Consider the following 17,996-nt stretch of genomic DNA (forward strand, 5'->3'; position numbering starts at 1 on the left):
TTCTCCCCAGCCATCCACAGCTTGCCAGCTCTGGCAGAGGATGGTCCTGGCACTCCATGCTAGGCAGCAGCCTCGCAAAATGGTCTCACCATCATTCAGGGAACTCGTGTGATGAGAAATCGCAGGATGATGGTCGATGGGCCCGGTTCAGAGCGGAGCTTTACATAAAGGCGACTGCTCCCAGTGCCATCTTGGCCACGCCCCCTCTGCAGGGATGTATGTTACATTCTTTTATTCCGTGTATTTTAAATTATTTTTATCGAGTTTTCAACATAAGAAATTACAACTTTCCACCAGCAATACCCCAGAATAAAGAATAAGCAGCAACACAATACAGTCCTGGCATTTCAGACATCTGCAACCCCTTTTCCAGCAAGTTCCAACCCACCCCAGATGCCCTTCAACTTAACCATGCTAATCCTTTTATACTCTACAAAGGTATGTGAAGTCTTCCAGGTGGCCCAAATGTTTATTTTCTGGAGCAACCTCTGCCTGTTAAGACCTGCTTCTTAGCCAACATGCACCAATCCATGTCCTTCTTCCATAATTGCAGAACTGGTGGCTCTGCTGCTTCCCAAAGTCTCACAGTGCTCTACTATGCAACTATAAGACTGATGGCTAACCACAGCTTTGAGTATGAGGGTATATCCACCACTCCCAATATTTAATAGAAGCACCTTGGCAGATATGTCAATCTGTTGCCTAAGACTGGTGACATGCGCATCCCCACCTTCTCCCAATAGTTATGTATTTCAGGACAGGACCACAGGATGTGGGAGAAGGAACCCATCGGACCACAGCTTCTGGTCCATCTTTTTTTTTTTTGCACTACTCTAGAGTAATAGGACCTATGCAGAGTCAGAGTTTTCTGTGACCCTTTCAATGTAAGACACTAAGGCATGTTTGACCTGTTGATATATAAAAGACTCCCAGTACATCAGTTGGTATTCTCTGTACAGAGTATCTTGAGAGGTAACCTCATTCCCTGCCCAAATATCTCCTAGTTTGTTGGTACCTTTGTGTTCCCATCAGAGAAATCCCTTAAGGTTGCCTACGTCTATCAGAGAAGCACTGTCCCACAAGGGTGTCTCTCTTGTGGGTGTCCCCTCTCCTCCTACAAATTTTGTAGCTTTCTTCTAGATTGACATTACAGTTTGTGTATAGGTTGGCAGTGTCATGTGTAATTTATTTTATACAGTGCTACTCTGCGGCAGAGGCCACAAATCTCAAGGGGAGGGACGAAACAGGGAAGAATAAAAAAAATAAAAACGTGCCTTTTGCCATCACTGCCACCTCCTGCCGCATTGTTCCACTTCCTTTGCTCGATGTGGTGTCCCAGCATTCACAGGAACACCAGCTCAAGCTCCCTAGCAATCCTGGTGCTGCCTTCATGCTAAACCTAGCATGAAAGCAGCATCAGGATTGGTCGGAGCCACTTAAACTGCCGCTCAGACACAACCCTGGGGTCTGTGCAGTTTCTCCAGACCGGCTGGTGCCACTTAGTAGCCCGTACTTCCCATGGTGACATGTCTGTCGACACCGAATTGCTGTTTCGTTCTGTGGTGCAGACACACAGTCATTAATAGTTGTCAGCTGCGTGACCCAGTACTATTTTTTTTATATCTGGGAGTGCTACATCACTGCCATCCACCCCTCTGATCAATTAATTAAGGGCTTTATGACTTGCCTTTCCATTCCATAGCAACAGCCAAACCTCAGCCTCTAATTTTTTGAAAGATTGTGCTAGAATTTTGTATGGGTTGTTGTTTAAGACACACAGGAACTTTGAAGGGAGATCGTTTTGAATATGGCTGCCATGTCCCTCAATAAGAGTGTCAGTGCCCTCCAATATTTGACATAATTTCTGAGTTTGTTGAGCAGGGTGTACAAGTTTCAGTTGAGAAAGGTATCTACATCCTTAGATATGTGTATATTTCCAAGGTATCCAAAACCCCTGCATCAAGATTTGTAACAGTAAGTTTATTGGTAATTACAATAACCCTCTCTGTTAAAGAATATAGGTAGAATTTACCCCAGTTTATTTTATAAGTGGAGTCCTTTCAAATATATCAAAGTCCTTTAAAATTCTGGGGATAGTTAACTCTGGTTTAGCCTCATATAGCAGCACGTCATCTGCATATAACAAGATTCATTAGTCGGACGTGTCCTCCCACCGGATTTTTTTTTTTTTTTTTTTTTTTTTTGCAAAAGGTCTGTCCTGACCTATACCTCAAGAGGCTCCAATGCCAAAATGAAAATCATGGGTGAAAGGGGGCAACTCTGTATAGCCCCCCTCTCCAACTGAAACTAGGTTTTTTTTAAACTGTATTTAATATTTTTTGCAAATGCACAAATAATCGATCATCACATCATCAGTGAGGAAAAACATCCAACACAATTGTGCTGTCAGTACAAAACAAGCCAATCAATGCATAGCAGATACCACATGAACTACCAACAACAGGAGGAACAAGGAGCAATGTGAGTAAAGTTGAGACATCAGAGGCGAACATTCATAAAATAGAGTAATCAATCTGGCCAATCATAAGGGGGGGGAGAATGGGACTGGGCAAACATGGTTAAATATGTCAGCATTAACCAGGTGATGTAAATCAATGTTCAAGCCTTCCTGGAGGATGAGGTAATCTTTGGGGTTGCCAGATATCGCGTGGTCTAGAAGGAGGTTGTAGTAGGGATGCATACGCCTCACTGGTTGTGTCACAGTAAATCAAGCTGTTAACCCAGTCACATATAGTTGGGCATCTCTTACTCCCCCAGTGCCTAGCAATTTCCCTCTTAGCCAGTAACAACGCCATTGCCGTGAATCTCCATACCCAGGGGTTACTCCAGTCACATATCCCAGCAAGGTCATTAAAGGGGTGGGTGTAATGGATATGTCCACCATTGTGGAAAGATTTGCAAACACTGCCCTCCAGTATGTGCTGATGCGATCACAGTTCCATGTCATGTGGGCGAAGTATGTATCACAGGCTTTACACTTTGGGCATAGGGAGGGATGAGAGGGATCCCACTTGGCTACTGTGCTGGAGGCAAGTGTGTCTAAGAAATTTGAAACGTATCAATGTATGTCTATGGTTGGGAAAAATCAGTTTAATCTGAGTGCTGCAAAAATTCCACACCATGTTTGATAGTGGTAGACCCAACTCAACCTCCCATCTGTCCTGCAGTCTTGAGTCACAGGTAGGCAGTAATTCAAGCGATGAACGGTATAATTTAGACAGTAGTCCTCTACCCTCGGGATCAGCTATCACCAAGGTCAAAGGAGAGAAATCGTCCAGGGTAAGGGGATAAGTGGGGATCTGGGCCCGCATAGCACAGTGTATGCGTTTTAGGGTGAAATGATCTAGCAGAGTGGCATTCGCAAATCTGTCATCATCGCTATGTGTCAGAGCGTGCCCCGCTGGAAATAAGTCCCCATATGTGTGTAGTTTGTGGAGTAGAAGAATGCGTTGTACCAGTTTACCCTGCGTAGGGAGAAGGCACTGGTTGTTGGGCATAGGGAGTGCTGCAGAATAAAGGAGAGGTTCAGAAAAAGGCGTTAGTGAAGGGGATCAGAATGTTGCAGAACAGATATAAGAACTGAGGAATGAATAACTTCTTGACGATGGCTGTGCGTCCAGCCATAGATAGTGGGAGGTGGCTCTATCTGAGAAGTTAATTGATCAGTTGCTGGCCATAGTTCAGTTGAATTGTTTGTTCCTTGTCCCTGTGCACCCAGATGCCCAGGTAACAAATAGGGCCTATATTCCACTGCAGCGGATAAGAGCAAGGAAAAGGCCTAGTGAAATCGGTGAGGGGGAACAAATCAGTTTTGCCCCAGTTGATACAGACCCAGAATGTTCACCAATCTTAATGACCTCCTTTATGAGGGGAGTCATATTTTCTCCAGGGTGCTGGACAAAAAGCAAAATATCGTCAGCATACAAGGAGAGGAGAAGGGGCCCAATGCGGAACTCTAGCCCTTGTTGAATTTGTTTTTTACAGAGATGGCGGATCAGGGGGTCCATAGCTATGATGAAAAGAATGGGTGATAGGGGACATCCCTGTCTAGTCCCTCAACTGAAACAAGTTTGATCATGTACCATAAACATTTACTTATAAGTAGTTTATAGAGGAGCTCCACCCTGTTTCTGCATTGAGGCCCCAACCCCTTCTTTTCCAGTACTTCTAATATGTACATCAATTCTGCGGTGTCAAACGCCATTGTGGCATCTAGCGACAACACAATGATTGGTTCCCTCACGTCTTTGGTGTATCCCATACTGGCAATTAGTCAGCAACTGGTCTGTGTTATAATTACTCGGTTCAGTCTGGATGTTAGCAACTTGGCAAGAATCTTTGCCTCAGCATTTAGCATGGATATGGGCCTGTATGTCCCACACTGATTAGATGGCTTGTCTTCTTTCAGTATTGCCACTATTGTACCCAGTCATTGGTTGCACGAGATACAGTTCCTTCCTCTCATATTAGTGAACTATTGTAGCATATCTGGTGCCAACTTGCTCACCATACTTTTATATAGTTATAAGGGTAAAATATTAGGTCCTGTTGCCTCATCTCCTTACAGTTCCTTGATTTCTGTTGCAATCTCATCAGGCTCATGTTTTGGCCACCAGCATCTGTGAGAACTTGTGGACCTTGAAATCTTTGAGGAAGTTGAGTACTTCCTCTTGTGTCTTTGTATGAGACTGCAGAGCAGACCAACCAGTAGTTGTTCACAGAGGCATCTGCTACCTCTTTGATGCCCCTCATCATTTGTTTTGAGACAGACTGTGCTTCAGTTACCCAATTCTTATTGTATTCTTTATGTCTCAAGCAGACTTGACAGTTTGCCAATTTTATTGCCTACCTCATGGAACCTTCTCTGGGAGACTAGAAATGTAGACTGTGCTTTGTCCATGGCCATATTGTGGTATTGCTGCTGTGACCCAGGGAATAATCCTCTTGTGAGCAGAGTGACATTTCAAGTTGGAAGATTTCTGACACAACTGCATCAATGTGCTCTCTGTTTTTAATGAGGTGGCATGAGCCCTGACTATGGCCATATTGGCCTCTCAAAGTGTGATACCAGAATCAACTGATTCTTTGTTGTCTTTAAAGTATTGCTCCAAGCTGTTATTCAATTTGGCCGTGATTTTTCTTTATTATTATTCAAATACCATGGAACTATTGATTACCCTCCCTAATGACTTCTTCTCCCCTGACCTTGGCCAATAGTGGGGAATGATCAGAGATTCCCCTTGCCATCTATCTGGCTCCACTAAAACGTTCTAAGTGGATGCAGTGTGTTAGAAAATAGTCAATTCGTGAGAAATGTTTGTGAGCACCTAAATAAAAAGTGTATTGCCTCTCTAGTGGGTTGTGGACGTGCCACACATCTGTCATCTGCCTCCAGAAAGTTTGACGGGGGTCCTGTCTTACTGTGTCTGATTCTTGACTTTTTCCTATTTTTCCTTTTGTTCGCCATCATGTTGAGAAAGTCTCCCACTATTACTAATCCCGTTGGTAGCAACAGTAAACGTATGACTTGTAAAGTAACAAACTGCATTTCAGGTGTCATATGTACTGAGCATAGGGATAACATCAGCCTGTCCCAGGAGCCTGTGTGCACCACGTATCTCCCCATTGTGTTTGTCCATGTCATGTGCGGTATCTATGATGTCTCTTTATTAATCAGGATTTCTACTCCTCTCGAGACAGTGGTGAATCCCAAATGGGCTAACATCTTATATTCAGCCTCTCCATTATTCTATAGCTGTTAGTTTTCAAACGAGTCTCTTGAATCATGACTATATGCGGGCCATGTCACTTGAGGTTTTCCATCACAATTCTTCCCTTCATTTTTATGTTCATATTGTTAATATTCCACGTCAGTATCTTTAGAGCGGCTGTAGACCTCAAGGTCTATTTTTAGACCTTGCCTAGTTTCTTCTTAATACTGCTGTACTGTGGATTAAATCTTGTATTTGCCCTTCTTTCACATCGATGTCAACTTTATTAAAGTGATAACCAAATTCCTGCTCTCCCCCCTCATCAACTCCCCTCTTCCTGCTGCCATGCTTTTCAGGCTCACAGCTACCTGCCTCCCCACCTTGCACAGTGAATGCCATCCCAACTGAGGTGCAAACATCACTAACAACTTAACTACTCTTGAATGTGTCCCAATCATATTTTGAAACCCCCTATACCACTCCATGTTTTGTATGTCTTCTCGATTAGTTTTTAATATCCTCAGATCCCACCAGCATGTACAGTTGTTGATCTGTCATCTGGAATTTCCTATCTCTTGGCTATATCTCTGCCAGTGTCAATGTATTAGACATTTTTTCCTTATAACCCCTTTCTCTCCCATTAAATTACTCATCATCTCAGACTCTTCCCATGACTCTCAAATCATCTAGGTCATTCTCCTCCATCCTTCCAGCCACTACAGGCTTTATTTGGTGGCTTGCAAATTGCCACATTTTCCCTTGTGCAGATCCATTTTCCCTTGTGCAGATATATATATTTGGTATTACCTCATAGGAGCTGCATCCATGCCTTTGGACCCTTAATGTAAAATATGGGTTACAGTATTTTTGTATTGTAGCTGCCTCCAGAATGGCATCTTTGTCCTGGTGAGTAAAGATTCTTGTGATAGTTATTCTCTGCAGAGCACCTGGGCACGGAGGCAGGATTGGCACTCTATGTGCCCCTTCAATGGGGAAGAATTTAGAGAGACCTTCAGGCGCCGGTGTATTCAGTATAATGTCTTATATAAAATATTCACTGCTGGGACCCTCTGCCTGTTACAGGACCCTAACCACAGTTATGTTGTTTTATCTTGACTGCCTATTGTAGTCTTCTAGTTACGTTTGAATTTGTTTGTTCTCTGTTGAGATCTGGCATACAGTGGCTCAATCAATGAGGCCAACAAACTTTTGGTGACTGTAACTCTCTCACCTATTTTCTTGATAGCTGCTCTCAGTAGATTGACTGTCACTGATTTGATCTTGTGTTCCAGTGTGTGCTGAACTTCGTATATCACTTTCATTGTCTTTAAGTGAGGGCTCTAATTCTTACTGTGCCTCCTCGCAGGATTCCTCCTGTGTCTCCTCACCATCTGCTCGGCAGTGCCAGCAGTTGTCCTAGGCACCGGGTTCTGGTCCATTTTGTTGTGTTGGGCTCCTCTGCCTCTACCACTCGGCACCATGCTGCCTCTGTTGTGCCTGATTCGCAGTTGCAGTGGGCCTGTTGTACCTTCAGAACGATACAGAAGCTAGTCCCAGCCGGAACCTCGGGCAGGAAAAAAAAAACTCACCCCCATATGGGGAAAGGGTAGCAAGAGGGCAACATGAAAAGCAGTTGTTTTTGGGTCCTGCTGTGGGAGTTTGAAGTATTTTATTCCTGCTGATCCACTGCCTCATCTACTGTGTCCTGAGTAACTGGCCCACGTACTACTCCCTTTCAGCAATTGACTTGACTTGTGAGGCAATCACAAGTGCAAGTGTCACAGTACAAACAGTAATGCAAAAAGCTGATTGTCCAGCCAAATACTCAGTTTTATGTAAAAAAGTAGCATTTCTATACAGGTAGACAAAGTACAGAGGCAGCACACTAAATCCACTGTCTCTTAAGGTTGGCATGCTAGCATCGTCCTTGATGGTGTCCCCAAGTCTCTTTTCTTGTGAGACTGGTTATTCCCCATTCAATAATAGAAGTGTGACCTACGCTAGTCCCCTCATGACAAAGTCGACGTTTGGCCTTAAGAGTCAAATTTAGTACTGCTTTATGCTAAGTTCGTGCAAATACCCGGCAGGTCTGATGTCCTTGAACAGTTTTACCTGACCCAGTGGCAGCCGGCAAGTATTCAAAGAACATAGTGCATCTTCTTGGGCTCCGGTCTCCTGATGCTAAGGGTCTTTTCCTGATGACTCGTTGGGCTTCCTCAGTCTTTGGATGGCCAATGTCAGTGTTAAATGTCTTCTCTGGGGCTCCTTAAGTAATCTATAAGCGATCTTCACAGCAGCTGTGGTCCCATAATCCAGCGCAAAGGCCGTGCCTTCATGGTGGCCCCCTCCTGGCACATGGGGATCACTAATTTTGCTTGCACAAAGGTGCCTGCCCTAGTTTCACAGTTGCCCACTCCTGGCATACAGGGTTTGCTGACTTCGCTTGCACAAGTGTAATGGGTATAGTTTCACAGAGTTCTCCTCCTGACACACAGGAGTTGCTGACTTCACTAAGAAACACTGGGTGGCCCACATTTTTGCTGTGGTTCCAACCTGATTGGACATTTCACAATTTGCTTATCGGGATCCACTTGGCAGGATCCCCACTGGGCTTCCTTCAGGTGCTCTTCTCCTCCTCTTTGGGACTGCTGATCTTCCCAGGCAGGCAGGGTGTGCTCTAGTCTCAGGGCCAGTGGTCTTGACTTCCTGGGTGATGGCCCTTCACCCAGCAAGGAGACTAGCAAACCTTGGTTCCCACAGCTAGAAGTCTTGATGATCTTCTCTCCTGTTGAACAGGGCTGTTGAACAATTTGCGGGGCTCAAGCTTCCTCCTTTTAGTTCAAATCGAGCCACTGATGTGATTTAGTGTCTAGTTTTTAGATATTCCTGTTTTGGGTGATGACTTCTTGATGCCCCCTCTATCCTGTTCTGTCCTTTGCAAAGGGAAAGTCTGCCACAGTAGAAGTGGCTCCAAATGATTGACCATAACAAATGTGAAATTAATAAATGGGGATCACACCTGGATGTCTGGCCCCACTGAAATATGCCTCAGAAAGTTCAAAGGCCTAAGCCTTCCTCTGTGTCTTGATTCCCCAGTGCTACAATGCTAACCTTTTCAGACCCACCATTTTGCTTTACAAATGAGCCTAGGTTCCGCTGACCAGTAACTCTTCCTGGAATCAAAGAAACCGTTGATGTGCAGGGAGGATGCTTTTCTCCCCTTCCTCCAGTGTGTTTCTACCCTAGCTCTCAGGAATGCCAGAAATCCACATCGCCTGCCCGTGGTTACAGTCCTCACCTCCACCAGCCATTCCAACCAATAGTAAAAAAACAAGAGCGCTGAAGGCCCCTCTTTATTTTTGGTAAGCCCCAATGCTTAATTTGAGCTTGTGGTTTCCAGCGCTCGGTACTGGCACTTACCTGCCGACATCAGCACTTACAACAGTCCCAACATGGTGGCTGTCTAAATTTTGGAATGAGCACAAAAACGGTTGTTTAATAATTCTCTATATATTAAAAGTGACCAACACCAGGTGCCCAAGTCATACTTATAGCGTTCGGCAGCCTAGAATAGTCTTAATTGTCACACGTGTAGGAGTGGTGAGTAGTGCAGGCTGCAGTGGCCTACATGCCTCGAATCCTTCAGGTAAACTGGCGGCTGTTTATTGTTAATTTATTTATATATAGAGGCAACTACCCTGCCATAGAAGAACCACAGCCTTGGAATATTCACTCCTTTACTACCACCCCGCCTATTTAAAAATCTCAAGATTAAATTCAGAGCACGAAAAAGTGAAGGAGCAAAAAGCCACAGTTGGAAGCTGAAGTCACCAAAGGGAGCTGGCTTAGCATTTGAAATCCCGAGGGGCAAAAAGCTTTAAAATGCGGACTACAAGTCACTGGTACAAGCTGATTCTCTTGTACTCACATGAGTCAAGTCAGGGTCGGGCTGGTCTAAAGGGTATTCAGGCAGTGCCCAAAGGCCTGGTATGACACGTAAGTGTAAGGGCTGCTTTTTTGGGTGCTTGTGGGTTGGGTATATGGTGGTGGCCGTTTTTTTCTGTTGATTTATTAGATATTACCACAAACTTTGCCTGGAGAAATCAAAAATGCATACATTCTTCCATACCTTGCAAAACACCTATTCAGCTTGTCTTTACAAGTTTAAATATGTCCTAGTTTGCAAATATGGGCTACCTTTTTAGCTATCTGAATTGCATTTGGGGGCCACTTTTATTTTAGTGAAGGAGTTTATTTTCTGTCCCAGTCTGATGCCAGAAGATCTGTGCGCCAAATGTATGGCCAAACATTAATGATAAAATACTGTTCTTAAGCTACATGAGCGTGAGTGCATATAAATGCAATGTTATGATGACGCTGCAGACACTACAGTGAATCTACATGAAATCCATGATGTCAGAGTATACAGTTAAAATGGAAGAGGAAAGTGGAGATAAGGGTTATGTCCCTCACTAATAGAAATAATACCCACAGGCAGAAAACCAAAACATGGACACTTCTTTAGGTTTTCATGAAACATAAAATAGATGATGGATTACTATATATTGAGTGACCCAGCAGGAGCCAGAAACATAACTCTCAGTCTTCATGTTTTACACAGGGCGACAATGGTGCAGATGAAAAAGGAAGAGGGGCTCCGGAGGGCCAGGTCCTAAAGAACCTTTTTAAGAAGTGTAGCTGAATGTGGGGCCTAGAGCCTGGTGTGTGACAGTTTCCTAAGTAGAAACTCCCATTCCAGATAAAAACTAAAGTAGGAGCAAAAGCTTATTTATTTGACAATTTCTATACCACATATGCACAACCTCCAATTTCTGAAAGCGTGTCCCGATATTATCGCCCCCACACTGCCATTAAAAATTCAGTGATCAGAACTGTTAAAAAAAAAAAAAAATACCTTTTTGTTTGTCCGATTTTTCATTCATTTATATAAATGTGAGCATCTCCGGTAAAGGGTTAGAGTACAAAGACACAGTCACACACCGCTTCTGTATTTGTGTGTCTATCTATAGTTACATATATATAGATAAATACATCTATAGAAAGTAATATTTAAACATTTTAAACAAATATTTTAAATGCACATATAGCATAGGCAAACAGTATTGGCTAGGCCAGTAGGTCGAGACCTGTTGGCTTTGCCAATGCTTGTTTTTCTTTTCCTTCGTAGAAATGGCAGGAGCCAGAAATAGAAAACATAGTAGAGATCCGTTTGACACCCAGTTTTTGATGTTTGAATTTGTGGTTGACCAAAAAAACAGTAAAATTAAAAACAGACCAGAATTTGTTGGTTATTGACTATTTAAAATGTTTTTCAGCACTGGGGTGCTTTGAGATGTTTACTCGGCATCCATTATATCTAGAAATTTTCTGCCAGCAGGGAACCGAGTCCTACCTCCAGAGTGATCACTAGAGCAGTCTAGTCAATCTTTGATGCAAGAAGTCAAATCCATGTAAACTCAATTATTTTCTCGTATACCTTTTGCAGCTTCGCAAGAACCAAGTCGTTAAAAGAAGCCCTTAAAACAAGTCAAGCTGCTGGAAAGGCGAACGGCCTGCTGTTACCAAAACAAGGACAAAGGCTGATCGAGAAGGAGACCGTAGAAACAGGAAAGGTACTGTCAACGCTTTGTATTTTCCAGAGGGACATACAGCCTTCCCTTCGACATGACTCAGAAAGAGTCTTTCTTTTATTTCTCTTTCCATGGCTATCCACATACAGGCAGCGTTCTGGCACTAAAGGAAATAGAATCCATATGAATACCATTTGGTAGCCCAGCCTCCGGGAGCTGCATGAATCTATTCTTTAATAATGACTATCTATTCTATGTCATGGTTCTGCGATTCATTATTTGCTGTGAATCAAATACATTTTTCTCATTCACGTACATCAGGGTAGAGGGATATTGGTGGCTTCTTGCCACGTGTCCCAAAGGACATGCAGGAGGGGAATGTGTTGCAAGTAACTAGCAGAAACAGGTAGTGTGGATAATCTCTGCGGGGAATTCCAGCAGAGAACCGCAGCCTTTAGTAAGTAAAAGTAGATAAAATAAATTGAAAAAATATTTAGAATGTGTGTACCGTATGACGGAGCAAGGACAGATAGCTGTTGGAAAGCATGCAGTGTCAAGCCGGCATATTGCTGTGCCTTACTGTTTAAAATAAACTAATTGGGAAGATAGACGTTTGCACAATGGCAACAAATTGTTGCTTCAGTGTAAACATATAGTGAACATGTATCAGCTTACCATCATTTAATAAGCGAATTGTTTATATATTTCCAGAGATGTATGTATATGAAAATGTATATGCCTGTAGGACCTCCAGATGGTGGCGGATGTGGATGTCGTAGTGTTCAAAGATTGGAAGTGGAATGTACAAGTGAAAGACAGCGATTTGTACGTTTGGAAAGTAAGATGAGGTCACGTAACACAATATGTGAGTTTTAGCAAACTGTGGCATCACTTTCACCAATCATTTATAAGGGACAAAAGGGCGCTCCTTCCTTCCCCCATTGCTCCTGGCATTCTTTGTGGGAATTGGACTCCATGACTGTGCAGTTTGGCCATGAAATGTACACCTCAACAAACTGAAAGTTCGCCAGCTATTGAAAACCTTTCAAGAGAAACCTGAAGGTGACTGAATGGGAGATCATATAGCGATCAGAGGCTGCTGGGTATATATCGCATGGGTCCTGCCATTATTACCCATACTGGAGGTGAGTCTGGAAGGATACGCGTCCTCCTGAAACTCAGAGTGACACTGCTTGATCAGTCAGGGGAAGCTCTTAAATATCCTTATCAGGTGAATGAGCATGCAAGGATATGTGCGTAACTCTTTCTCAATCTTCCTACCCAGGAGTTTACAGCTTTTCTAGATGGGCCATTCTCCTGTAGTTTACCATACTTCGGAGTGGTTTATCCTGCTGTCCATATTATATATTCTGCACATGATGTCACTGACCAAATGGGCATCGATCTGCACATGGTAATAAGATATATTTATATCAAGGAATGTTCTTATTTAGAAACCATGGGATCGTTTAAACCTGCATTAAGAGGAGTAGGAGATTAAATCTTAATTAGTTGGCCATTTTCTGAAAATGAAAGCTTTTAAAGATCCTTCTGAGCTGCTCCACCACCTATGCACTTGGACATCCAAGTAACGTATAGTCTAAAAGTGGCAAATTACCAACTGTTTCACCTCATTGAACCTGAACCCTGCATTTCTGACAGATTTCTGTCTAATAATCAGATGTTCATTTTCTGCTGCACAGATTCATGACGTAATATTTTGGGCAACCTCCCTGCCACCTCTTTAACTTCCTCCAATTGAGTTTTTAATGCTGCGCCATAGACCTCAAGACGTCCTTCACTAATTATGCCACAATAGGCTCCCGGCGATCTCTAAAAATGGCTTGTCTTTGTCTTTTCAGTGCAGCTCTGACTATTGTGAACGTGCCCTCCTGTAGTCAAGGCACAAGGCTGGTGCAGAGACCAGTCACGTCATTAATAACGCATTCATGTGTGTAGATTATATTAGTCTATGACACTATGCCCTATTTCATAGGGAACGTGTATTAAAACTATGTCACAGGATAATTCTGCCCCTCTGATGCCAATTTCAGCCAGTCATCTGCTATACTAATGCGGTGATAGCATTCTCTGCGGATCCATATCTCTATAATAAAAATTTCACTTCACTAGTCATTTTAATCTCAGGTTTGTTAAGTGCAGTCAGCGCCAGAAATTTGGCCTGCAACAATCAATTTTTTAACCCGACTTGGTTTGATCATTTCATATTGTTGTGTCGTGAGAACTGATATTTTACAAGTAGATGACCCATTGTCCTGCAGGTCATATTTACACCATTTCAGACCTCTGGCTGGAAAACCCACTTTCACCTTATATCCTCTGCTGCTCTTGCTGAAAGGCATCTCCTGCCCCACGCACTAAAGCGAACCCACACTGTGATCAAGGAAGGACAAGGGAGCATAACTGTGTGCGGGGGCTTGAACTTTGTAACGGGTAGAATCATCCTTCTTTCTTTTCAAGGTATAGGTCCTAGTAGAAGCATGGATTGCTCTGCCCAATATGGCACCCGGACATGGAGTCAGTGCAATTGTCGGGAATTATTCTAAAGTGGCATTGAGTTAATTGTTTGGTAATGGATGCAGTTGAGAGGAAAAGCCCTAAACTTATCCCCGGCTATCATTGACTTTCACTCACAAAGAAGTCTATGAGAGTTTTATGCCAACAGACACCAAAATATATCACACTGAATTAAAAGTGGATCTTTTGTGGTTTTTTTTTTTGACAGATTGTTTTAGGGTCACTCCTCAGTGGCATGCTATTTCCCCTTCGTTGGTTCTTGGCATTTCAGAACCAGCCCAGTGTCACATCAAAAGAAGTAGTCTCTCTGCCTGCTGGCAGATGACAATTCACTGTGTGCTAGAGAATCATTGAAAGTTTCCTCTTTTGTTTACCCGATGCAAAGGGGTACTTTGATCTGCCTCTGATGGGAATCCTGCCTGCTGGGAAAAGCTGCTTCAACGAGCTACGATCTAGAGAGCTGCAAATATCCTACCACCCTGTGGAGGCTCTGATATCAATGAATCCTTGACTGGATACTAAAAAGCAGTCCTGAAAATGTACACAATGCTCTTTTTTTGTTGAAAATGTCATTACACTTCCTGCTTTTTATAACTTAAAACCTCCATCCTTGAACTGACAATGCTGTATTTTAATAATTAGAGGGTTGATGTGCAGGATCTGGACTCTTGGAGGCTTTGTAAGACCTAGTGTGGCTTTGTAAGTTTAAGTTCTATTGCCAATTAATAAAACCGTAACAAGACAAGAATTCAAGTCAAAATCACAAAGGATTGTTCAAAATTAAGATCATTACAGAAAGCACAAAATCATGTGCAATCAGCATTTATAATAGGCCAAAATGAAATAATGCAAGAGGATCAACATAAGAGACATATTTATAATGCCTTAGCTCCACCTTGCACCACATTAACATCATTATTTTTGCCGTTAATGTAGCCCAACAATGCCGAAATCCCTATGCTGTATTTACAGGGTGGCGCAATGCATGCATTGCCCCACTCTGTAACCCTTTGTGCCAGGCATAATGTATGCAAAGGGGGCGTTCCCCCGTTAGGGAAACCGGAAAAATGGCGTAAGGAAATCTATGAGATTTTATTCTTTAGAATTGGGCCCCAAGTACTCATCAGGAGTAGCGCAAATATATTGGAGCTGAAGAGTACATCAATAGGGTCATGAGAAATGACGCTATTGCCCCCTACCCTGCGCCATGGTGTGCTTTATTTTAAATATGGTGCACACACGGGGGTGGTAGAGGGGTGCTAAGGGGTGCAGGGAAAGTCAATTTCCATAAATCTGCCCCTAAGTCTTTCTCCAAAGTAAGCAAGCGAGCAAGAACCAAAATTGAGTTCAGTAAGAGGACAGATACAGAGTCTACCTCCATGGAAAGCACAAGAAAGTCATAGTATAAATCAGTAGATTAGCGCAGAGTCTACTCAGTAAGTAAGTTCAAAAACCTGTTGCACAAATCATGGACATGACTTCCTCATGAGGAAACAAATGAATGCAATTGTATTTTTTTTTCAGCAGACACCAGTATAGAGAGCTTCTGTTTGACTTAATTTTCTAACATGTATCGCCATCTCCATACACGGCACATACTCAGGGCGGTGCGGCCGAAGGGGGCGTAGCTCCCTGAGTCTTTACCCATTGAGGACCGGCTGTTGGACGAATATAAGCCACGGAAAGCCACCCTACTGTCATTCAAAAAGTTAATAACATGCTTGATGCCCTCCAACATCTGAGGGAACAATAGGCCCAAGACCTAGAAGAGATGGAAGACAATGAATGGGCAGATGCCTTGGCATCACGAGGTAAGTAGCCATAGGGCAGGTTTCCATTTAGTCCAATTAAAATTGCTACATCAGTCCTATTATGGCCAGACAACCCTGGTTAAAATAGGTAGGGCAATGGCAGAGGGTTGTTGGTGTGTATGTGGGCAAGTTGGTACATTTTATCACATCTTCTTGGACTACACAGCACTACAGGTCTTCTGGGCAGCAGTCGTGGCCTGTATGATTGAGGTAACTGAGTCTGCAGTGATCGCCTCTGCGAAATGGTGTCGCCTCAGCATCTGTAGTGCAACAGAACTGAACCATATTGAACAAATATAGTAGACATTGGGACTGTCAGTTGTGAAGCGCAATATAGCAAGACTATGGGGGGAAGAACAGATATAGTTGGGGGACTGGAAAATCGATATTGATTGGTGTTTGTTGGCTGATAGGGTGTTATATAAGAATCGGGGTTGCCCCCGAAAATGGGGGGAAATTTAATGTTTACAGGGGGAACACTTGTAATGATTTTACTTCCAATGACCTGGTGAAGTAGCAATTGAGTCCAGTGATATCGTTCGCCAGTGTTGATTGGGTTATTTGATGGAGAGGAAGTCTTACCAGGAAAGTTGGATATTGAAACGATTGTACAACAAAAGAAATGTTAGTGCTCAATTATGCTTTGTACTTGTTTTTTACTGAACTGTCAATAAAAAGACATGCAACTGAAAAGCATGTTCACTAAACTAAAAGTGCATAATTCTTTCTTTAAATATGAATGGATACCAATGAAAGCTGGCTGGTGCCATGTCTTGTTGACTGGGCCTAGTTATGCTAACATAAACACATTTAAATTAAGCATTAATTTCTAATTATTAAAAATAATCCTACAATTCTACCAGGTGATTCTACTTTCACGCTGCCAAGTATGCAGTAAGTACTACCTTTGAAAGTAAATATGCCCACTCAGAGACCTTTCAGATCCATCGCAAGGGTCATTGGAACAATTAGATGATGTAATCCTACCTAAATTCACATGAGACCACTGGTGGTACTGATGCTGTAATTTCACACCCAGAATTCCTGAAACTGGATGGATTGATATTTCTGGGATGCAAAATTACCGGACTATTCTGAATGTTGCCATACCAAATGGGAAATTACCAGGAAAATCAGTATTGGTACATAGATGTTCATGGTTATTCCGTAACTTTGGGCCTTTTTTGGAGCACATCATCTGCCAGGTTTGACCTGGTAAATATTTCTACAGAAACACAAAGTGAAATAATGAATATGAATGATCACCTGTGGTATTACTATACCAGTCAGAATTCCTGATTGAGTCAGTAATTTCCATTATTGACCGAATCAAGAATTTCAGGACTCAAAATGCAGGCCATGTAAGTGACCTTACTAGCTATGTGCTATTAAGCTCCATAAAAGTTTCAACGTGAAACTTTAAACCTTGACTACATGCTTTAAAATGCCACATGCCCCTGTGGCTCAGACTGACTTTGGATCACGCAGTGGGTAGTAGAACACTTTCCACTAATTGAGCCCAGCGTGCTTCCTAGATAACGTCTCCAAGTTGGTGCTTGGAAGCTATCTGTGCTCCATAGCTGATTCTAAATGTGTGGTAATGTCCTTTGCCAGGAAAGCCCTAGACGTTTTATGTGTCCACAAGTAAATCAAAGTTAGCCGTAGGAGGGTTCCTTGGTCTTCACCAACTCTCTGGAGTACTCTAGAACTTCTGCAATATTTCCACTATATTTCAGTGTACGGTTTTCCCAATAGATGTCTCTGTGTTGTTGGTGGCTACTTGTCATACATTTTTAAGCCATATATAAATGTATTTCATTTGGTTCCATTTTGATCTTTTAATTTGGTCCTCAGTGCTGAACCTTTTTTTCAAGAAGTCAGTATTAGTTTGTTTATACACAAATTTCGTCTCCATGTGCACCAATACAAACCATATGTTTTTGCTGCATTCCCCAGTATGTAGTTGTGCAAACCTTGCATTAATATCTCATTGCAGCCTAAAGGTATAATTACAATTTGGAGACATTTTCATGATTTTGAACATGTTCAATATTTCGGTGCATTTCTCAAATTAACAATCATCAATAGTGGCATGCTACATAATGACCTGAATGCCTGGAGTCTGCTACATAATGAAATATTGACCTGAATGCCTGGAGTCTGCCAATACTGGATACATGTGTTTTCTCCCCTGGAATGTAGTATGCACTATCAATGTAATGTAGCACAGATCACTAAATCGCGAAGAATCACTGTTTATCAAACTCAGGACTATATGGAAAATATGAGAACTCTGTTTTCCAATCTGTCCTACCTAAGGAATC

The 17,996-nt window shown here is 42.6% G+C and overlaps 1 protein-coding gene across 1 annotated transcript in view; it reads left to right on the forward strand.

Moving 5' to 3' along the window:
- ABCC2 (ATP binding cassette subfamily C member 2) overlaps positions 1-17,996 on the forward strand; it is a 277,757-nt gene that overhangs the window by 185,826 nt on the left and 73,935 nt on the right. Inside the window, exon 21 of the mRNA XM_069239683.1 lies at positions 11,239-11,365. Coding sequence (XP_069095784.1) covers positions 11,239-11,365 — 127 coding nt within the window. The remainder of the gene's footprint in view (positions 1-11,238; positions 11,366-17,996) is intronic.

The sequence above is a fragment of the Pleurodeles waltl genome, chromosome 6, assembly GCF_031143425.1.
Source record: "Pleurodeles waltl isolate 20211129_DDA chromosome 6, aPleWal1.hap1.20221129, whole genome shotgun sequence".
Classification (NCBI taxonomy): Eukaryota; Metazoa; Chordata; class Amphibia; order Caudata; family Salamandridae; genus Pleurodeles; species Pleurodeles waltl.